Raw genomic sequence first — 24,502 nt, forward strand, 5'->3', positions numbered from 1 at the left:
CACGGTTTGCAGCACAAAGAGTGGTACTGAGTGATACTGAGGTGTTTTAGAGCATGACATATAGCTGCTTGATAGCACGGCTTACAGCACAAAGAGCGGTACTGAGTGATACTGAGGTGTTATAGGGCAGACATATAGTTGCTTGAAAGCAGGGCTTGCAGTGCAAAGAGTGGTATTGAGTGATACTGAGGTGTTATAGAGCATGACATATAGCTGCTTGAAAGCAGGGCTTACAGCACAAAGAGTGGTACTGAGTGATACTGAGGTGTTCTAGAGCATGACATATAGCTGCTTGAAAGCAGGGCTTGCAGCGCAAAGAGCAGTTCTGAGATATACTGAGGTGTTATAGAGCATGACATACAGCTGCTTGAAAGCACGGCTTACAGCACAAAGAGCGGTACTGAGTGATACTGAGGTGTTATAGGGTAGACATATAGCTGCTTGAAAGCAGAGCTTGCAGTGCAAAGAGTGGTATTGAGTGATACTGAGGTGTTATACAGCATGACATATAGCTGCCTGAAAGCAGGGCTTACAGCACAAAGAGTGGTACTAAGTGATACTGAGGTGTTCTAGAGCATGACATATAGCTGTTTGAAAGCAGGGCTTGCAGCAAAAAACAGAAAAAGAAGCAGCACAAACTGACTTAGAAATTTTTTCTTTACTGAATTCGGATTCTGGTACCTCGGCCTTCATGATACTGAGGTGTTCTAGAGCATGACATACAGCTGCTTGAAAGCACGGTTTGCAGCACAAAGAGTGGTACTGAGTGATACTGATGTGTTCTACAGCATGACATATAGCTGCTTGAAAGCAGGGCTTGCAGCACAAAGAGTGGTACTGAGTAATACTGAGGTGTTATAGGGCACGACATATAGCTGCTTGAAAGCAGGGCTTACAGCACAAAGAGTGGTACTGAGTGATACTGAGGTGTTACAGAGCATTACATATAGCTGCTTGAAAGCAGGGCTTACAGCACAAAGAGTGGTACTGTGTGATACTGAGGTGTTCTAGAGCACGACATATAGCTACTTGAAAGCAGGGCTTGCAGCACAGAGTGGTACTGAGTGATACTGAGGTGTTCTAGAGCACGACATATAGCTGCTTGAAAGCAGGGCTTACAGCACCAAGAGTGGTACTGAGTGATACTGAGGTGTTCTAGAGCATGACACATAGCTGCTTGAAAGCAGGGCTTGCAGCACAAAGAGTGGTACTGAGTGATACTGAGGTGTTATAGAGCATGACATATAGCTGCTTGAAAGCACAGCTTACAGCACAAAGAGTGGTACTGAGTGATACTGAGGTGTTATAGGGCACGACATATAGCTACTTGAAAGCAGGGCTTACAGCACAAGGAGTGGTACTGAGTGATACTTAGGTGTTACAGAGCATGACATATAGCTGCTTGAAAGCAGGGCTTACAGCACAAAGGGTGATACTGAGTGATACTGAGGTGTTGTAGAGCACAACATATAGCTGGTTTAAACCAGAGCTTGCAGTACAGACATCTGTCTGGTAGAAGTAATGGTTAAGGGCAGTAGTGTCATAAAGAGAGAAACTTAAGCCCACCAAGATAGTTCAAAATTTGGAAATTCAGGTGCCATGGAGGATGAAGCTATTGACAGAAGTATGAAGATGGAGGGATCCCTTCAAGAATGTTTAATTAGTCAATACTTCTGTTACCACTATCAAGTCACGATGCACCAAGCTAAGAGACAGACACACCCTGACCGTGAACTATCCCACCACCGAGTCATGCTGCACCAAGCTAGGAGAGACAGACACACCCTGACTGTGAACTCTCCCACCAAGTTATGATACACAAAGCTAGCAGTGATGGACACCCCCTGACCATGAACTGTGCCACCAAGTCAGGAAGCACAAAGCTAAGAGAGAAGGACATACCCTGACAGTGAGCTGTCCCAGCAAGTCTTGATGTACCAAGCTACAGACACACCCTGACCCTGAAGTGTCCCATCAAGTCATGATACATCAAGATAGGAGAGACGGACACACCTTGACCATGAACAGTCCCAGCAAGTCATGATGCACCAAACGAAGAGAGACAGACACACCCTGACAGTGAATTGTCCCACCAAGTCATGAAGCACCAAGCTAAGAGAGAAGGACATACCCTGACCGTGAACTGTCCCATCAAGTCATGATGCACCAAGCTAGGAGAGATGGACACACCCTGACCATGAACTGTCCCAGCAAGTCATGATGTACCAAGCTAAGAGAGACGGACACACCCTGATTGTGAACTGTCCCATCAAGTCATGATGTATCAAGCTAAGAGAGATGGACACACCCTGACTGTGAACTGTCCTATCAAGTCATGATGCACCAAGCTAGGAGAGACAGACACACTCTGACCAAGAACTGTCCCACCAAGTCACGATGCACCAAACTAAGAGACAGACACACCCTGTCCATGAACTGGCCCAGCAAGTCATGATGTACGAAGCTAAGAGAGACAGACATACCCTGACCGTGAACTGTCCCAACAAGTCATGATGCACCAAGTAAGGAGAGACGGAGACACCCTGACCCTGAATTGTCCCACCAAGTCATAATGCACCAAGCTAAGAGAGACAGACACACCCTGACCATGAACTGTCCCACCAAGTCATGATGCACCAAGCTAGGAGAGACAGACACACCCCGACCATGAACTGTCCCAGCAAGTCAGGATGCTCCAAGCTAGGAGACACACACAGACCCTGACCGTGAACTGTCCCAGCAAGTCATGATGTACCAAACTAGGAGAGACAGACACACCCTGACCGTGAACTGTCCCAGCAAGTTATGAAGCACCTAGCTAAGAAAGACAGACACACCCTGACCATGAAGTATCACACCAAGTCATGAAGCACCAAGCTAAAAGAGATGGACACACACTGACCACGAACTTTTATCATGACCTTATTGGACACTGCCTTTTCTGCTCTGCTCTCATGAGCTTTTTGGACACTGTTTTTTGCTGCCCTTCTGCTGATCAGTTTCATATTATGGCTTTCACAGGACATGATGTGCTGTCCACACTGGCTTCTTCAAGTAATCTTGTACAGTTTCCATTTTAAGTCATCTGAAAACAAAATAATTGAAGACAGTATAAATGGAGTCCAGAAAGCTGAAAATCCTTCTTCTTCTTCTTCTTTCGGCTTTTCCCCGGTTAGGGGTTGCCACAGCGAATCATCTTGTCCACTCATGATTGGTAGTGGAGTTTTATGGTGTCGAGCTGTCAGCCCAGTGCCCAACCTTCCACAGAAGGCACACACTCACACCTAGGGCCAATTTAGAGAGTCCAATCAACCTACAGCATGTCTTTAGGATGTGGGAGGAAACCGCAGTACCTGGAGGAAACCCACACGACCACAGGGAGGACATGCAGACTCCGCACAGAATGCACCCCAGCCGAGGATCAAACCGGAAAACTTCTTGCTGTGAGGTGGCAACGCTAACCGCTGCACCACTGTGGCCACCCATTTTTTTTTTAGAAAGCTGAAAATCCAAAAGCTCAAAAAAAAAAAGCCTTTTAACAGAGCACAAATGTATTTTGGTGGACTGGTCCAGAGATCTTTTTCAGTTTGATCTAAAGCAGAGGCAACTTGTGTCTTTTTTTTCAATTAGGTTGCAAAAACAAAGTATTAGGGGTAACAGCAGGGATGTGAACTGATTACAGAATGATAGATTTGCTGACAAGTAGGTAAAAACCATTTCAGGGAAAGTAATCCAGATTTATCAGTTTACAGACAGCAGATGTCAAGAAATGACAACTGAGAAATACATTGTCTTCTAGAAAATGACGTTGTGAAAGAAGTGGAGACTAGCACAAGATGGTAGGGATTAAGCCTTTCTAGCAGCTTTGTTTGCTGCATTGAAACTTTAATCCAATTTGCCTGTTTTGTCTAAGGCTATAACAAGATGAAAACACTTGGGCTAACTCCCATAAATCACATATGGGTAGAATACCATAGCCAGTCTGGGGGTGGAGGAACTATGTAAAGGATGGTGTAGCTAAAATACCCTGCAGGACTGCCGTAGCAAAGCCTGCTCTGGATCTGGAATATAAAGGTAAATTGTAATGCTTGGTAAATGTATGCACGGAGCTCCATGTAGCAGCTTCTAAAATCTCCTCCTTAATGCTAAAAAAACTAAACTCCTCCTCTTCACCCCCACCACTCGTACCTCCCCATTACATTTCACCATCCTGTCAAACAACAATACGGTCATCTCTCCTGACTCGACAACTAAACTACTAGGCATAACCATTGATAACAATCTCTCTTTTGATCAACACATCAACAACACCATCAAATCAGTAAACAGAAAGATTGGATCCTTATACCGTGTTAAACCATTTCTCACCCCTTCTGCTAGAGCTACTATTGCCCACTCCCATCTCATATCCACTCTCTTTTACGCCTCTCCTATCTTCACTAACCTCAAGAAAACTAACCTAAACAAACTTGCAACTTGCTACAATAACATTGCCCGCTTCGCCACTGGTAACCCTTTCAAAACCCATCACTGCCTCAATTTGAAACTTCTAGGCTGGTTAGAACTACAAAACCATCTTATAATCTCACATCTTACTATTGCCCACAAAATTCTGTACCAACCTGATAACACCCCTATTCTATCACAGCTCTTACTCCCTTATAACAATCTTACCTCCCTTCGCTCCTCTTCTAAACTCTTGACTAAAGCCATAAAAGCTCACAACTTAGCTGGTGACTCTTTATTCACTAATACTGTAGGCCGAGTATGGAATTTGCTACCTAGGGATATAACTCTAATCACATCCCTACCTCTCTTCAAACAACAAATCAAACTGTACTTCCAAAATCACTGGCTTTGCTCATGTAGTACACCTGACTGACTTCTCTCCCCCCCTCTCCTGACCTTTTACCCTAACTTGTGCTTAAGACCTAGCAATTACCTTTCTTTTCCCTTGTAGTCCTTCTATGCTCTGACCTATTTCTCTCACCTCTCCCATCTCCTCTTGTCTGTCTTTTTTCGTTTCTTCTCTCATTTCTTGACTACTGTCTCTTCCCTCTCTTTTTACCTTACACTTTTCCTCCTTCTTCTCTACCCTCTTGTACTTTTTCTTATTATAGTAGGAGCCTTATGGCATAGCCTGTTTGTATTAAGTAAGAAGCTTTCAAACTGACCTAACTCTAGTCGTGACTTTTATTGATGGTGTGCCTTAATTTTTCTTAATTTTATCACCAAGTTTTATTATTATTACCATTTTTTATTACTACTTTTTTCTTATTTTTATTCCTAATGGTTAAGGTGCTTGCCTTACAAGCACAAGGTGCAGGGTTTGAATCTCACAAGGGATAATTGGCTAGGCTTAAAATGGCTCACAAGGGCAGTTAGCTTAGTACTAATCTATGAATCTATGAACCTCTATGAACCTCTATGTGTTTATTAACAATATGTTTCATTGTCTCATTGTTATGTTTTATGTGGAGCTTTTCTCCCCGGGCCTCTACTGAAAATGGAAATATATCCAGCTAGACTAGCCCGGTCAACAAATGTAAAATAAAAATAAAATAAATACTCATGCAGTAAGAATCTTGGCTGCCCAATGTTGTGCTGTAGGAATTGGTACAGTCGTCAAAAATTTGGCTCATTTTCTAGTGCCCACAGTTATGCCACAGGACCTGACTCTTCATGCAGATGGGATGCAGCAGTGTCTGAAGAAGTGGTCAGTCCTTATTTCAGAGCAAAGCTGTGTCACTGTAGACTGGCTTCATGGTACTGCTGACTGGCTTCTGCTGCTGGTGTCCTAAAGTTGGAAATATGCCTGGGTCACTGAAAGACTAGTTTTTGTTGTTAATCTATGATAATCTGATGATGGTTGTCCACCTCCTTGAGGGTAGGATGAAGCAAGCATATTGGTCTTTCATTCACTGTTACCAAATGTTTGACCTTTCTGTTGGCTGAGGTGCAGTGTGTCAATACATTTGCACTGTTTAATGTGAAGCAGGGAGTTATGAAATGGATGCTACAAAAAGGTCGTAACAACAATTCATTCCCTTTCAGCACCTCCACTTTTCACTGCACATTAAACCCCAATGTTGTTCTTGGCTCCTGCCTGGTGGACAAACCGTAGCATTTTGCTTTACTCTAGAACTGTAGGAGTTAGTAGTAGTGCAGTGTGTTGGAAGTGCAATTTGTGTTTCTGCCTGAATACAAATGAAAGCAAAGTGTGAATACATATAGAAGATCTATTAAATGCAATATAAGAATTAATTAAAGGGCTTTGCAATGCCAATATTACTCTTGTTCAGAGTCTCCTGGAAGATTTTTTCTTATTTATTTTTTATTATTATTATTATGCAAACCATGCCTGCAGAATGTATCAGCATATCTGCTTAAGAGAACGTCTGTGTAAAAATACCACAATAGTAGTGCTTTGTGAGAGGTCAGTGTGACAGGGATTTAAAATGTCTGCATTTTAGCCACCTAACATGTTTTAGGGAGTCGTAAGGTACATACGGTACATACTTCCATGTACCCGCCCTGTGCTTAATGATACTTTGTCAGCATAGTTTACCATTTCCTGAATGACCTTTCATGCCCACAGCTATCCTTGTGTCACTAACATAGGCACTCCTGCATTAGGGCTAAGCCCAGCCCAGTCCTCAAAGAAGAAGACCTGTCTTTTAGCTGGTCAGTTCTTTTCATTATATAACTGTCTCCACAGCTTGGGCTGCTGTTTCACCGTGGGTCACTGGTGACACAAACAGATGTCCTGCCTAAAAACAATTGCCCTGTCTCTAATTTTGGTAAACTAGCCTTCTATTCTTTTAGCTAGTCTGTGTTTGGTAAATGCATTTTGGGCTACACAGTGTCCATCATTCTCAGACCATACCTCAGGGCTATAATTTGTGATGTTTGCACAGCAGGTGTATCTAGATTTCCTGTCCAGGAGTAGAGTGCATTCCCTTGTATGCTAAGTACCAATAACAATCCCCCCAGCCACCTAAGAAAAGTGAAAGTGGAATAACATTTCACTATAAGGGTGAGCTAAAGCACAACCAGATCTACAAATTTTGGAAAAGAAAATAAAACTTTACTTTATCCAAACTGGATATCATTAATGTGTAAACAGTACTTATTTTTCAAACGATCGTCCACTTGGTAATTTGCAGATTTAAATCTGCCTGAATTTGCTTGGTTAAATATAGTGTTAGAGATGCCAGTGTTCTTACTTTTACATTGCCACATATAACAGAAGGTCCAGTCTTGGCTGGTTTATGTACAAATGATCAGCTTATGAAGATTACCAAGTTACAACTTGTCATTCTCATTTGAAGGAGTTGTAACTCACTGGTTACTGTTTCTCTTCTGCAGAACATTACTGCCAGAGCTGTTTCTGTTAACAGTGCCAACAATGATTCAGTGTTAAGTTTTTTCTTTTCTCTGCAGTTCTGTGATTGTGGGGTTGGCATATGTATGTAAGGGGCCATGAGGATGTGGAATACCCCACATGGGGATGAGGGTCGCTACAAAAAATGATTTTCTGTGTTTTTTTCCCCTTCTGATATATCTTTGAGTAATTGAGTTTGCCTACTTTTAGCTTGATATGGACATAATTCAACAATATAACCTTTTCTTATGATTAGCAAATTGTGGAATTTATCCAGATGTATTTTGCATTCAAGTAACCTAGTTCCACAAAGTATAAGCAAATTATAAATATTTTTGTCTCAGAAAAAAATAGCTGTTACATCCCATTTAGAAATAATGGCATGGCCTTTGCGAAAATTTCATCATAGAAAACCACACCTTAATTTCTGGCAAGCAGCACTGAAAGCAATCGAAGAAAACTAATAATTTGATATGCGCCACAGTATGCATGTGTGATATGCAGCACTGATTAGCTATTTGTTTGAATTTTTATTTCATGGTTTCTGTAAGGTTTAGATGTGTTGTTTGTGTTTACTGTACTACCGATGAGCTGTTGTGAATGCTTTATATTTATTCTGTCAGATGAATCTTCCCACAAGAGGGAACAACATATTGGACCTGGTCATCACCAACACGGGGACTCTATGTTCCTCACCAGAGGTAAACCCCTCATTGGTAAGATCAGACCATAAACAAATTTCCCTGGACATCCATATCCCGTCCCCGTCCCCAGCCAAGGAAATCACTGTAAAGAATTTCTCAAAAGCCAACTTTGCACTTCTCAAGACTGAGGTGGAATCCTTCAAAGCCCCCGGGCCAGAGGATAATACAGCCCAATCCGCGGAATCCTTTACAAATGCATTCTATGAGCACCTGCAGGAATGCATGGATCATGCTATCCCAAATAAAACCAAGACTCACTCCTCCAAAAACAGGAGTCTGGTCTGATGGACCCCGGTCATAAATGAGCTATACAACAGAAGGAGGAAGCTACTACATGACAGAGCAAAATCCCAAAAAGGAAGGGCATCTCTGATCAGTATTAGCAAGAAACTTCAATCCCTCATAAAATCATCAAAGGCCAGTTTCGAAAGAAAAATTGTCCTAGACACTAAAGATAATCACAAGGCCTTCTTTAGTTATGTCAGGAATATGCGTGGAAACTCCCAAATATGCTCTGAATTGATGCATAACGGTACAAAATATACCGAACCTACAGACATAGCCAACATCCTGGCAGACAGATTCAGTGCAAACTTCTCCCCCCTTTCCCCCCCAAAGGAGCAAATGCCTATCCCAACTGAATGTAACCTCCCTGACAACACAGATGCACAGGTGAAAGTTGCCCTCTCCAAAGCAAAAAACACAGCATCTATGGGACCGGACGGTGTCCCAGGCTGTGTCTTACACGAGCTCCAAGAAGAACTGAACCCTCACATTAAGTCACTGTTCAAACTTAGCCTTACTACAGGATATGTACCCAAAAAATGGCGTACAGCTACAATGATCCCACTTCACAAAGGTGGTGCCACAACGGACCCCGGGAACTATCTCCCCATAAGCCTAACTAGTCTGGTCTGTAAAGCTATGGAGTGTATTATCATGGAACTCATAAATAAAGACATTGGGAGCCTCCAGACACTGGACCCTACCCAATTCGGCTTTGTTAAGGGCAGATCTTGCCTCTTAAACCTAGTTGATTTCTTTGAAACCGTTACCAAAGCCATAGATGAGGGCAAGGTAGTCCACACAGCCTACCTGGACCTCACAAAAGCCTTCGACACAATACCCCACTTGGGCATCATAAATAAGCTTACCAGCTTAAATATCAACCCCTGTATCACAAGATGGGTTGCAAACTGGCTCAGAGATAGAACCCACATGGTCTGAATCGCAGGTGCCATGTCCGAATCCAAACCAGTTACAAGTGGCGTCACACAGGGCTCAGTTCTGGGACCTCTCTTGTTCGGTATATACTTCTCTGAGGTTCAGGCTAACACGGGGGGATTATGGCTGACAAAGTTCGCAGATGACTGCAAACTGGGGGCAATAATCAAATTTCCAGCTGACACAAGCATCCTCCAAAAGGGTCTCACAGAGATGGATGCTTGGTGCCAGAGCCACGGCCTCAAGCTAAATGCTAAAAAGTGCATAGTCATCCCCTTTGGGAAAAACAAGGTGTCCACAAATTACCACATAGGTGGTAATCCATTAAGTACGGAAGAAGTAATTAGAGATTTGGGGACCAACGTAGATAGCAATCTCTCCTTTGATAATCACGTTGCCAAAGTGGTTAGAAAGACCTTCTATACAGCCCACCTTATCACGAAAGGGTTTGCATCTAAATCAAGAGAGGTCATTGTGCCCCTCTACTCGTCACTCATCAGGCCCATAATTGAATACAATGCCCCTTTTGGGATGTACCTTACCCGACACCTGCAGCAACTGGAGAGACCCCAAAAGTATCTCACCAAGAGGATCATGGGCTACAAACAGATGTCCTATGCAGCTCGACTAAAGAAGCTCCAGCTCTACTCAGTTGCATACCGCCTACTCAGAGGCGATCTATGCCTGACGTACAAAGCCATGTCAAACCCAGAATTAATGGACATGCTCCACCTCATAAAATCCAAGTCCCTTAGAACTACACACTTCAGGGACTTAAACCTCAGCACAAAAATAAATAGGACATGCTGGAGGGACAGATTCGTTTCCCAGAGGCTCCCCTCACTCTGGAATAGAATCTCAGTTCATGTTAGACATAGCCCCTCGCTGACCCTCTTCAAGCGAAATCTGGATGCGTGGATGGGAAATCGCAAATTCACCCCTGGGATCTCTTCTGTGTCCCTGCTAGACAGAGGCACAGTAAACTAATCTTAAAAGGGTACCTTCTGTGACCTACTTTACAGAGGCACAGTAAGCTAATCTAATAGGGAGGCGGACACCAAATACACTCTGGCTAGGCTTATAAATGCTCTAGGGCAGATAGCCTAGCATCTACCTATGAACCTATGAACCTATGAAAGGTACTTTCCAGCTTGCAAATATTAACTTGTTTTTTTGTTTGTACTTAGTACAGGTTTCTATGGGTGTTTCTACCACACTAATGTTTGGCTAACTGTGTTGCATTTTTGTTTTTCCAGAAATTTATGGAAATAATGGAGCGCTGTTCATCCTCACAGGTAAAACGTAAATGCATTTGTCAATTAGCAGTAAGAAGAGTTTTAAGTTAATCCATTTAATATAATTAAGCCTCTTTTGAGTAATAAGTGTGGTCAAGCTTTGACATAATGTCAGAATTGTTGATATAAAAGAATTGATGGCTCAGGTGTGGTTGTGTTGTGGGATGGAGAAGCTGAGATTTAAACACAGAATACAAGTTAGAAAACTGCCTCCTTGTTTTTTTTTTTTTTTACAAGTTTCCTTAATGTTTGACTCAGATTTAAAAAACTACCTTGTAGCTTGTGTAGTTGGTTCATGTGTCCCTGACAGGCATCTGCAGCTAGCTGTGCATTTACTGCACTGAAACCGCATTAACATGGATGTGCCATAAGTCTGAATATCTGTATTCTTAAAGGGCTGATAGGAGAAATGACATCAGAGATGGATAAACACTTTGGTGTAGCCTTTCTGGGCTATGCTCCTTAGTGCCAGCAAAGGAACACTGTCCTTAAAGGTTACCGATACCCAGACCAGTGACAGACAGGTGAATGTGTGGGAGTATTTAGAGATCTTCAACAAACACAGTGCCTTAATGGCATTCGGGTAGTAGTGCTGTGCTACCCTTTGTGGCAGATAACTAAAGCTCAGAGTCCGTCCCACTGCTTGTCTGTGGGTGTGATGGACCACTCACCTGGCAGTACATGGACTGCCTTACAAACCCACAGACAGGACCCTTTCAGTTTTCTAGTGCCATAGTAGGAGGAAGGATCTTTTGCAAGACTCCTTATTCTGGATCTCTTCAGCTACTGAGTTCAGATAGAAAACTTGTTTGGGTTTTATTACCATCCTCTTTTCTTCCAAGAACCCAAGAATAAGGGATAAAGGATACTTCATACCCTGGATGTGCAACAGCAGCTCAGGTACTGCCTTGACAGAACAAAACCTTCAGGAAGGCTGAAAGGCCTTTTATGTCCTACAAAGTGGCAAAGAAAGAACAACCTATCTCTAAGCAAACCATTGCTTATTGGTTGCCATCTGCATTGTTTATTGTTACTCCCACCATGGCAAGACTAATCCAGGCAAGATAAAGGCACATTCCACCAGGGCCTTTCCCTCTTCAGTGGCATGTTACAAAGGAGTAGACCCTAGAAGTATTCAAGCAGCAGAAACTTGGTCATCTGGCCATACCTTTACAAAACACTACAAGGTGGATGATTTTTCTAGATCCACAGCAAGCTTCACTAGGACCATTCTCCAGGAGCTCCTGTAACCTTATCCTTCTTCCTCCCAAGTTTGGTAAGATTTGGGAATCTACCCAAATGACAGTAAGGCAGTGTGCTTGTTGAACATAGTACAGTTGAGTAAGTCCTTCTTAACTGTAACAGTAGATGTTTGTGGAACACTGGCAGTACCCACCCACCATTTCCCATTTTTGGATGTATATATTTGGTGTTTTTGGTTGTCATTTTGCATTGCTCCACAGTCTTTAATGCTGCGTGCGTATGTGCATGGATTTTGGTTTGGAACAGTAGGTGTTCACAAAGCTTCTGCTTCTATCTTCTCTTCCTGTTGAACCCTAGAAAATGAATGGGTCCTGTCTGTGTGTTTGTAAGGTAGTCCCTGTACTGCCAGGTGATTGGACCATCACACCCACAGGCAGGTAGTGGGAGGGACTCTGAAATTTAGCAGTCTGCCAGAGGAGGGCAGCAGAGAACTACTAGCTAAATGCCAGTAAGACAGTGTGTTCTAGGAATATCTACTGCTACAGTTAAATAAGATTTACACAACTGTACTTTGTGTTGGGTGCCATATATGTGAAAATGTAAACAAACATGAGTCTGCCCCTCTGTCACAGAGGGCTGATGTCCTGAGTGCAGCCTAGATGACCTGTGCTGGATTAGCTACACAGGAGCTGGAAGGCACATGCTAGGAATTATGGGAGTGAGCGGTCACTGCCAGCTGTCCTGTCCTGGAAGGAAGGAGATGGCTGTGGCTCACCATCTGGGTTAACAGTTGGTGGGAGCATTGCATGTTGCACCCACAGAACCTGAGTCTAGCAACCACAAGTGATGCCATAAGCACGTAGAAGTCTGCGCAAAGCAGCCTGTGAACTGGAGGGTGTGTGTGTAGGCAAGCACAGTTCCCTAAGGTGACAGGCAGCAGTTGTAGACCTTAAAAGAGTGTAAAGTCCAGGAGTCCATCAAGGAGCCTACCCCACATTCCCAGTTGTCCCTGTGAAGAAATAAAATACTGCCATATGTGCTAGCATGACTGGCTAAAGTTTTGTACATGACTTATGGGTTAACCTGTGTAATATATACCAGCATGACTAGCTATATATTTCTACATAAGTTTTTGTCTGTTGATTATTAGTCTAATTTGTACAGTATTCTTTTGAATGACAAACTGCACATGTGCCAACAGAGGATTCAGAATGCATGCTGAGGCAAAGTCAGCTAATTTAAAGGTGATGTCATCGGAACCTTCACAGTTGCTCTGCATTTACTTTCAGAGATGGATGACAAGATGGAATCTTCATGTCTGTTGATTTTCAAAGTTTGATATGAAAATAAGAACTGAGTCAGTTAAAGTCTCTTAGTTCAGTTGAAGAGTAGCTGTTGGGCTGTACAATTGCTCAATAGTGGACGTCCAGAGGATTTGCAAAAAGCAGTGATTGAATCCAGTATTTCCAAATTCAACTGACTGAAGTAAGATGAGATTTGCCTTGCTGTATTATCTAGTTTAGATTAGGAACAGTGTCCCTTAGTTAGGAAATCACAGTCATTTAGAAAGAGTTTTTCTAATCATTCCATTTTCTATCATTTAATATTAATTTCATATTTCTGGTGGCTTAAATCTGTTGTTTATTGAAGTTACTGTTTTATATTTTAATCATTTTGGTTATTATTAAATACTTTATTAACTTTCAGTGTGGCTAGTTGTTTAGTGCATTCTTTTCATAACCTGAGAGTGCTTATGCCTGCTTTGATAAATCCAAGGCCACTCCGAACGTCTTGCTGCTTTGTCACATGCTACCATTTGTATTAATATCTATTTTAACATAACTGGCTACGCTTTTTAAGAGCATAGAGATACTCTGATTAGTGAGAGCAGTTATTGGATCATTTACAAAAGGGTCACAGCTAGAAAATCTGTGGCAGGCCTCCAAGTGTTTCCGTGTGAGAGAATTAATTATTTGTGTGAGTGTATCAGAGATCTAAAACTGGAACACAGTGCTCTGAGGTGTTTAGTGTGGAGCTACATTTGGGATGAACAGAATTATACAGTCTAGTCCCAGGTTTTAGATCATGTTCCTGGTGTGCCCTTAGGGGAAACTGAGAAAGAATTACTCTACTTTTAGTGATTGTCTTACACTGGAGTCAGTAGTAAAGATTTTGACTCCTTAGTTACTGAGGGCTCGTCACAGTCCCAAAGCACAGACTGGTTAAATTACCTGCTCAAGGCCACACAATAGGTAAATGAAGGTGGAAAGATTCAAACCATGCATCTTTAGCACATGAAACAGCTTATTAACAAGCCAGAGGTAGTCCTCTGCACATCTGCAAAACAAATAGCATCAGAACTACAAGATCCAAAGACCTAAATTTTGCTTGCAACATAAACAGAACATATTGAAAAGACAGTTGTATATTTCAGAGAATACCCATTCTCTGGAGTAGGCTGCTCATCCATATGAAGCAATGGCTCACCCTTACCCTATTTAAGTGTAACTTGGGCCAGTGAATGGGAAATTGGAAATTCACCCCTGGTCTGGCACCTATGTTCCTGATGCATAGAGGCAGTCAGTAAAATTCATCCTATATAAATGACTAAAGCATATAACATGTTGGTCACATTTGGATGGTACAGCTAGACTTGTAAAGGCTCTATGGTTATTAGCCTAGTACATACCTATGAACCTGAAGGAGTCTCTGAGGGGGAAGCAGCTCTTGGATTACATCCCTCCACAGGACCTGGTCTGTAACCTGCATCCTATCATCTGACTCTCACTGCTGGGAATAAATGGGCTAGTGAGGATGCTTAAATAGGAATGAATGGGCCTTAGTGTTTTGTATTGCCAAGGGATGCCCAAGCCTAGACCTGCAGAATGAGTATGACTATTATGTACAGGTAGTGTAGCCATCAAACAGGAGCCATGGAGGTGAGGGGAGATGGTCATCATAGGGACAGTGGCTGCAGTATGAGTCATTACAGATGGGACCTAAATGCAGGTAGATGTCCAGTGCTTTAGACTTCCCTGGTGAGTACTGATGTCTTATTCACAAAGTGGACATCCGATAGAAGGGACAGTAGCTCATTTCATCTGTGACTCTTTCCTGCTATATCACTGCAGTCTGTCATCAGTCTGACTGTGCCACCTGTGTGACTTCCAAAGCGATAACACATGGAAACTCATTCTATTACTAATTGTTGTGAATTGTACTTTAACCTTTTTTCGACTGCGGTACGCTCATAGCTTTTCATGAAGTCCCTGAAAAAGGTAAGCAAATGCATTTGTGGTTAACAGATTTTGCCAAATGATCTTTCATCTTTATTAATGGTTTTGTCCAGCGGAAGATCCCCCTTTTTCTTCTTTTGTGATCATTGTGTTGTTTTCAGCAGTAAAACTTTATTCCATAAAGCAGAAACCTCCAAGCATCTATGAAGCTCCGGAAGCTTTTGGTCTTGTGTCAAGCAATGCCCATCCTCTTGCTAATGCCTTCCTCATTGCTAAAAGTACCTTCTTCCGGCAGATCTCAAAAGTAAAAAAAAAGTGCATTCAGAAATTGTTAAAACCTAGCAAAACTATTTATTTGGAGAAACAGTAAGGGTAGCGATCCCAGAATGATGCTTTTTTGTTAGTCGCTTTTTCTGGATTCTACTTCTCCTCTGTTCTTAGTTGTCAGTAGTCATTCAGAGGTCAAACATAGTGTAACAGCATCCATGTTCCCATCTTTCTAGAAAATGTTTGCTTGATTGCTGGCTTATTTACTTTATGTTTTACTGACAGTGTTAGCCCTATTAGGTGTGTGACTTATTTTCAGAGAGATTCAAGGTGTTAATTATACTTAGCTGAAGGAAATGTGACCAGGGTACCACAGAAATTATCCTACTCTTTTCTGTACATGCTTCTGGATCTTCTACATCCATCTGAGCTACCATCAGCTCACCCAAAGTATAGCACACTCAGGAGTGCACCCCCCAACACACACATCACACACACACACACACACACACACACACACACACACACACACACACACACACACACATGTTTATCCATTCCCAGTTCCCTGTCACTGACCAGCACATAAAGCAACCTAGAGTAGATTCTCTTACACTGATTTGGGTTTCTGCTGCTGTTGGTGGTCTGTGCACAGTCATATATAGGTGTTACAGAACTTTGCTTTTTTCTGCCACTGTCATGTGGTACTGGAGTTAGTGTATTAAAGTAGCAGGGAGAGAGGGGTGGGAGTGCAGGAGGACTTGCCTCCCTACAGCGACTCTGTTTTATTGTGGGGTTTTTTTGTCAGTGTACATAGGGTTAAATATATCGCTAGATATACTGTAAATTCACATTTCAGTATAGCTCCTATATATGTGCAGATATGTTTACATATATGTGTGTGTATGTGTCCCTCTCTCTCTCACACACACACATACACACACAGCCTTTTTATCAGCTACTTTAAGGCCCTTAACAAAGGGTGTCCAATATTTCTGTGTAATATTAATACAAATAGTAGTTTGACCAAGAGCAAGGCTATTAGGTGTGGTCCATACAGTGTCACCAAACAGATATGCAAGTACTCTCACAACTTAAGTATCTCTACACAAATCAGCAACAATGAAAGGTTTTAAATATATTTAATAATAAATAATAAAAGAACACGACAATACTAAATGTACATTCACAGGGACCCCGGAATTCAAAACCACAGGAAATATTTAAAACATTGTATGACAGTCTCAAATAAATAAAATAAAAAAATCTAAATTAAGCTTTACTATATTCTTGACTAAATTTAAGGGAATTATACTTTTCCCTAAAAACTTACTTCATTAGAGCAAGGCAAATGTGTGGTGAATGGTTTTCCTTGATGTCAGATCCAAGACATAATACAGAATGCTCTGTCTCACCAGGAGACCCCTCAAAATAATATCACTGCTGGGCTAGCCTGCAGAATGACACCACCCCTTGCCATCCAACCTCTAATTCCCAAGCCCAAAACAACCATTGATAGCAGCTGGCAGCATCCAGCATTCACCTTCAAAAATACATAGACCTCAGATCCTTGGCAGATGTTGAAAGTCAAAACAATAAAACACTTCCAAGACAATACCGACAGCTCCTCAGCACAGACTCTCTGCCTCCAGCTGCATCGAAAACTGAAAGACACCATCCCCTATTGCATAGCATACAAAGCAATCCAACTTCATCCATTTCTCTGAAGTTAGCCTCCCGCATTACAGTCTCCACTGACAAAATACATACATCCAAACAGCTATAATAGTGCATGCACATCTCTGCTCTCCTCCAGCAGGGCACACCACAGCCACATTTCAAGCACAGCACCCTGCAAATACCTTTTCAACACACACATCTGTACATGCAGCTTGACACACATGACACACAGTTCTAATACAGTTGTAACACAAGCATCTGATGTAAATCATGTTGATATTCACAAATGACATATAATTATTTACAAAATTCCAGCTAGCTGAGCTGACAGTATCCCACTTTGTCACAGCTGTCTTTTTATTAATTTATTTATTTAATGGTGGGGGTGGAGTTACTGTGGTTTTCAGTAATGTAGCCACTTAATGATGAGGCGGGGCTGCTGCAGTTTTTAGAAATGTTTCTAATGATAGAGGGGTTGCTGTGGTTTTTAGTAAGTTATCTGTTTAATGAGGGTGTGGTTGCTACGTTTTTTAGTAATTTACTTAAAAGTAATTTAATGATGGGGTTGCTGGTTTTTTTAGTAATGTATCTAATGATGTGGTGGAGTTGCTGTGGTTTTTATTAATTTATCTACTTAATGGTGGGGACAGGGTTGCTGTGTTTTTAGAATTTTATTTAATTATCGGGGCATGGTTATTCTGGTTTTAAGTAATTTAATGATGGGGGGTTGCTGTGGTTTTTAGTAATTTAACTGTGTAATGATGGGGCATGGTTGCTGTTGCTCTTAGTAATTTTTCTATATAATGATATGAGAGTTGCTTTGATTTTTTAGGACTTTATCTTTTTAATTATGGGGGTTGCTGTGGGTATTAGTAATTTATTTAATGATGGGGAAGTTTGCTGTGGTTGTTAATAATTTATCCTTTTAATGATGGGATGGGGTAGCTGTAGTTGTTAGTAATTTAGCCATATAATGATATGAGAGTTGCTTTGATTTTTAGGAATTTAGCTATTTAATGAAGGGAGTTGCTGTGGTTTTTGGTAATTTGTCTAATGATAGGGGAGTTTGTTGTGGTTTTTAGTAATTTATCCTTCTAATGATGGGGCGGGGTTGCTGTGAGTTTTAGTAGTTTTGTAGTGTTTTGATTTTTCAGGACTTGATGAGTTGGTTTTGATGGATTGTGCTGCAATAAAAATTGTGGTGATGAAATAATGTAGACAACTATATATCCATGCACATTAGTCCTAACATACATACATACACAGCATACCTACCTTCTCATGAGGGTAGGGTCATCAGGCATCTTTTCTTCAATTTAATTTAATTGTGACTTGTTGCGACATCATGCACTTATATATTGTGTATGCCAGTGTGGACTGCATCTGATTTTAAGTGTGGGGGTTGTGAAAGGCCAGACCCTCCCACCTGGGTGGAGTGAAGAAGGTGTTGCCACGTTGAAAAAAAAATATTTTGTGTTTGTATGCATTTCCAAATTGTTTCTCAATATAGGAATATCAGTGAAACTTAAATGTTTTTTGAATAACTCAAATAAATGCACATACATCCACTCACACAAACAAGCATGTGGGTACTGTGTACAGAATTAGTAAGCGGTGCTCTTTTTGAAGCCTCAGCAGATCAAGCAGTGGTTTTATGTGGCAGGAAGAGCAGATGCTGTGGATAACTGTGGCATTTTTACAGACCAACACACAGTGATGTCAGACTTAGTGCTGAACATGATATCCACGGTGCCCCTTACCAGTCAGACTCTGGAACCACTAATAACAGGGTAGCAATCACAAAGCATATATAAGAGGACATCATGCCTGTTATATTGGTTTAAGATTCCACACATATTGCAACACACAGTATTTGTGTGCTGCAGTACACTTTGAGAATGATGCTCCCATCTGCCTTTATTTCTTGTTGTTTGATTGCGTGGCATATTAATGCAAGTTTTAATCTCTTTCAGAAAACTAGCACTGTGAAGTCCAAATCGCAGCTGCAGATAAGCAACAAGCCTAAGGCTTTGTTAATATTTTTTCAATGTTCTTCCTTAACAGATGACTAATACTTCATGCAGCGAATGGGATCTGGAGGATGACTTAAGCAAGTCTACTGATACTTGCCAAGAAGAGGTAAGATGCTACTTGAGTGCCTGCATGGAAACTGCATCTCTGCAGTTTGTTGTTCTTAACTCCGCTGTCAGTGTTGTAAAAGTGAAATCACATGTATTCCAAGAGTATGAGAACTGGCAGCCGCAGTCAATCATTTGTAGTTCTGTGGACAGCCAGTGCTAATATAGCGCTACTGATGTCACATAGAAAATTTTAACTTTAAAATATATAATTTCATACATATCTGTCTGCAGTCTTTTAAAATTATGCTTTATGTTTCTTGTCTTTTATTACCAAAGAAATTTGCACAATATATTGCATTCCTCAGAGTTAGTGAGAAGTCACTTTATAGCTTGATTCACCTGGCCTGTGGGATGTAAATCTGTTTTATCATAATCACTTGACAGGAGGGTAACTTGTGATCACAGAGATACTGTGAGGTGTGGTACCTGAAGACAAAACCAAAAGCAGGCAAACTGTTCTTGTTTAAACAACCTGTTTTCATTAAAACTATCCTTCATAACAAAAGTAACTTGCAATGCAGTACTGATGGAAAACTAGGTTTCACTGTATGGAATACTACTGTACGGTCACACACATTAAACTCACGTCACAAACCACCAATGCAGTATGACCACACTGTCGACTGTAACATCAGTGGATCATGTGCACTGTTGTTCCAAATGCCAAATAACACACGCTCACCCATTTTGCATAAAGTGATGCACAACATTCTGACCTCCCAAGGATCAGACTGTAAGTACAAGTTCTGGGGATTAAAGTATAGGACTTGCATGAAAGCCCTTAATACAAGAATCTCTAACTTAGATGCACTAAATACTGATGGGTCTTAACATAATTCTGTAGAGCTGTACCTAACAATATTCAGAATGTTACGGAGACATTGCATCACATACATAGGTCATTACCTCAGAGTGCTGTATCACTTCGTATATCTGCTTTCTTTATCACAGATGCGAATGTTTGCTTTGTGCTGCACATCAGGTACGTCCTAAAGCAGAGCCACTAATGTTACACATGCAGTTGTCTGTCACAGAGTACAGGTCTATTCGGGGTCTATAGTACATTGTCAAAAAGGCTTGTTCATCAAACGCCTTTTCATCAACATGTAAACATTGAAGCACCAAAACTTCGAACAGCCACTTAAGTGAATTTTTCCAGGGGAAATAAATTGCTAGGCCGTGTCAGGAATTTACCCTTTCCTCCACTGTAGTGCGGTCTTAGAGTTGGTATATTTAGTTTGGGGGGTAGGAGGGCACATTCTTACAGTTTGTTTTGTTTGTGGTTGGCCAAGAGATATTTTCCCCTGAGAAAAAAATTGCTGACGTAGCCATTCAGAGTTTTGGTACTTCAATGTTTATGTGTCGATGAAAAGGCGTTTGATGAACAAGCCTTTTGACAACGTAATATAGACTCATATTACCATAATCTTTCAGCAACTGGAAAACCCATACTTATGATCACATGGAACGGTGGTATCTTGATGATGCATATGTTGTTTTGGTGGTTCTTGCCACTAGACATGTGTCTATGACCTTACGATGGCATTACTTGACTGCATAGCTTGTTAAAATTAGGTGGAAAATATTAGAACCTCTTTAAACCTATGTGCATTAACTAATATTTTAAGTGAATTTTAATGAAAATTTTCAGTAACTCTTGCAACTTCTTGAAGCTTGTTTAATGTTGGTAGATTCATGGATGCGTAGGTAGTCACTATACATACAATCCACAAGACCATTGAGGAGCCTAGTCCAGTTTTTTAATGACCACACAGTGCTTTGGGACAAAGTGACTTGCTCAAGGGAACCCAGTAGGCAAATGAAGGTTGAGGGAATCAAACCCTGGACCACACAAAGCAACTTGTTAACAGGTAACTGCATTGATTCTCTGCAGTGTCAGACAGCATAGTTTATGAGAGAAGGTCAGGATTGAACCCAGAACCTCATGTGTCGGAAGGAGATATCATAACACAGTACCATGACCATGAACAGTCTGTCAATTTCACAATCTTGATAAAGTCTGTGCTAAAAGGAAAATGGCAACCCATTGCAGTTCAGAAAAGAGGAGTGGTATTAATGAATTGACAGAAGATGTGTAGCATTCTGATTGCTTGTATTCTTAACTGTTCTGCTTAATGTAGACCTGACTGTAATGCCGTCTATCTGTAAAACCATAATAATGTACATAAAGTGCATCCAGATGGAAAAAGAGAAACGTGTATAAAAAGTGCTTCAGTCTAAGCTCAGTAAATTTAATTCAGATTTCACTTTTTGATGCAGTATAACTGCAGATTTCTAGTAAATGGAAGCATTCATAGAACCCCAAAAGTTTTCTGTTTAAAGTATTGGAAGCCTTTCTTAATGTAATCAGAAAACTTCACATAGAAGGCTATCGTGCATCCATATAAATGCTTTATTCTTTTTCACGAGAGGATGAAGACTCATTTAAAACATATAACATTTCTTACATATTCCAGATTGCTGCCAGAAAATGTCTTGAGAGTGTCCAAGCCATTCTGCAGAGCAGAATGATGTGGTGGAGTTGCTGAGTTTTTTAGTAATTTATTTACTTAATGGTGTGGTCAGGGTTGCTGTGTTTTTAGTAATGTAGCTGTTTAATGATATGTCAGGGTTCCTGCAGTTTTTAGTAATGTATCTAATGATATGGGGGTTGCAGTGTTTTTTCTAGTCATTTATCCTTTTAATGATGAGGCATGGCTGCTGTAGTTCTTAGTAATTTATCTATATAATGATATGAGAGTTGCTTTGATTTTTAGGAATTTATCCATTTAATGATGGGGGTTGCTGTGGTCTTTAGTAATTTATCTATTTAATGATGGGGAGTTGTGGTTTTTAGTAATGTATCCTTTTAATGATGGGGCAGGTTTGCTGTGATTTTTAGTAGTTTTGTAGTGTTTTGATGCTTCAGGACTGATGAGTTGGACTTGATGGACTGTGCTGCAATAAAAATAGTGGTGATGAAATATTGTAGACAAGTATATATCCATGCACATTAGTGCTAACATGTGCACACACACACACACACACACAGCATACCTACCTTCTCATGAGGTTAGGTGCATGAGGCATCTTTTCTTCAATTTAATTTAATTGTGACTTGTTGCGACATCATGCACTTATATATTGTGTATGCCAGTGTGGACTGCATCTGATTTTAAGTGTGGGGGTTGCAAAAGGCCAGACCCTCCCACCTGGAGGGAGTGAAGAAGGTGTTGCCACTTTGAAAAAAATTATTTTGTGTTTTTATTCATTTCCAAATTGTTTCTCAATATAGGAATATCAGTGAAACTTAAATGTTTTTTGAATAACAAAAAAACACGCACACGAATTCACATAACCATGCACTCATGCACGTACAAGCATGTGGGTATTGTGTACAGAATTAGTAAGCGGTGCTCTTTTTGAAGCCTTAGGTGATCATGCAGTGGTTTTCTGTGGCAGGAAGAGCAGATGCTGTGGATAACTGTGGCATTTTTACAGACCGACACACAGTGATGTCAGACTTAGTGCTGAACATGATATCCACGGTGCCCCTTACCAGTCAGACTCTGGAACCACTAATAACAGGGTAGCAATCACAAAGCATATATAAGAGGACATCATGCCTGTTATATTGGTTTAAGATTCCACACATATTGCAACATGGTTCATATTACGTTATCGAACTTCCAAAATTCCGAACACCATAAGTTAGAAGTTGGAAGTTCAAAACGTAATAACTTTGAAACCTCAGAACAGTGAATTTTTTCCCAGGGAAAAAAATCGATGTTCGAAAAAACACACACACAACAGAATCACACAAAACACCTTAAAAACCTACACTAAACCTAACATACATGACTATCTATGCACTATCCCTAACCCAGCCCTAACCCTAAAGTCCGTCACTATTGCACACATACCTGACCTGCGCCCTAATCCTAAAGTCCGTCACTATCGCACACTTACCTGACCCATGCCCTAACCCTAAAGTCCATCACTATCACACACTTACTTGAACCCGGCCCGTAACTTTCACACCACACTGCAGAAAATAGCGAAGCCATAGAAACATACAACCGAATTCTTTCCCTAGGAAAAAATTTGGTTTTCTGGAGCTTCGCTATTGTTAGCGTTCGCTGTTTACAGTTCGCTATTACAACATTTGAAGTTATGCAACTTTGATGTTGTAATAGGGATCCATTGCAACACACAGTATTTGTGTGTTGCAGTATGCTTTGAGAATGATGCCCCCATCTGCCTTTATTTCTTGTTGTTTGATTGGGTGGGGTATTAATGGAAGTTTTCATCTCTTTCAGAAAACTACAACAGAAACTGTAAAGTCCACATTGCAGCTGCAGATAAGCAACAAGCCTGAGGCTTTGTTAATGTTTTTTAAATGTTCTTCCTTAACAGCAGCCTCTTATTCTGGAAAACCCAAGAGAGCCGGAGGCCAACAGTAACCAGTATGACAAGAATCCCCTGCCAGAGGTAAGATGCTACTTGGGTACTTGCATGGAGACAGCATCTCTGCATTTTGTTGTTCTTAACTCCGCTGTCAGTGTTGTAAAAGTGAAATCACATGTATTCCAAGAGTATGAGAACTGGCAGCTGCAGTCAATCATTTCTGGTTCTGTGGACCGCCACTGCTAATATAGCGCTACTGATGTCACATAGAAAATTTTAACTTTAAAATATATAACTTGATACAGACCTGTCTATATTCTTTTAAGATTATGCTTTATGTTTCTTGTTTTTATTAGCAAAGAAATTTGCACGATATATTGCAATCCTCAGAGTTACTAAGAAGTCATTTTATAGCTTGATTCCCCTGGTCTGTGGCATGAAAATCTGTTTTATTATCATAATCACTTGACAGGAGAGTAGCTTGTAATCACAGAGGTGCTTTGTGGTGTGGTATCTGAAGACAACACCAAAAGCAGGCAAACTGTTCTGGTTTAAACTACCCTTCATAACAAAAGTAACTTGCAATGCTGTATTAATGGAAAACTAGGTTTCACTGTATGAAATACTACTGTACGGTCACACACATTAGGCTCATGGCACAAACCACCAAAGCAGTATGGCCACACTGTTGTTTCTAGGGCCAGGCCGGGCTTTGCCAGGGCTATTCTGCATGGGTTTGTGAAGGTTTCTTCTCTGCTTTCCTCCTCCCAGGCATCCTTTTGAGATGTTGTACTCTCCCTTAGGTGAAGAATAATGCAACAGTGATGTAGAAGGACAGTACCGATGTGTAAAATCTTGCCATAACTGTAGATGTCCTTCTCTTCACTGTTCCAGTATTCGGCCCCTCCCTCCTTTCCTCTCTGTCCTGATTTTTGCCCTTTGTTCTGGTTGCCCTCCTGGC

General features: G+C 41.1%; 1 protein-coding gene across 3 annotated transcripts in view; it reads left to right on the plus strand.

Annotated features, from left to right (window-relative positions):
• LOC122812883 overlaps positions 1-24,502 on the plus strand; it is a 169,493-nt gene that overhangs the window by 75,553 nt on the left and 69,438 nt on the right. For 2 of the 3 annotated variants that reach the window (XM_044084922.1, XM_044084923.1), the window contains exons 2-4: positions 10,569-10,607; positions 19,058-19,132; positions 23,551-23,625. In XM_044084922.1, the coding sequence (XP_043940857.1) occupies positions 10,569-10,607; positions 19,058-19,132; positions 23,551-23,625 (189 nt within the window). The remainder of the gene's footprint in view (positions 1-10,568; positions 10,608-19,057; positions 19,133-23,550; positions 23,626-24,502) is intronic. The other variant, XM_044084924.1, reaches the window with a different exon arrangement.

This window comes from Protopterus annectens, chromosome 10.part0, assembly GCF_019279795.1.
Source record: "Protopterus annectens isolate FY-2018-M chromosome 10.part0, PAN1.0, whole genome shotgun sequence".
Lineage (NCBI taxonomy): Eukaryota > Metazoa > Chordata > Ceratodontiformes > Protopteridae > Protopterus > Protopterus annectens.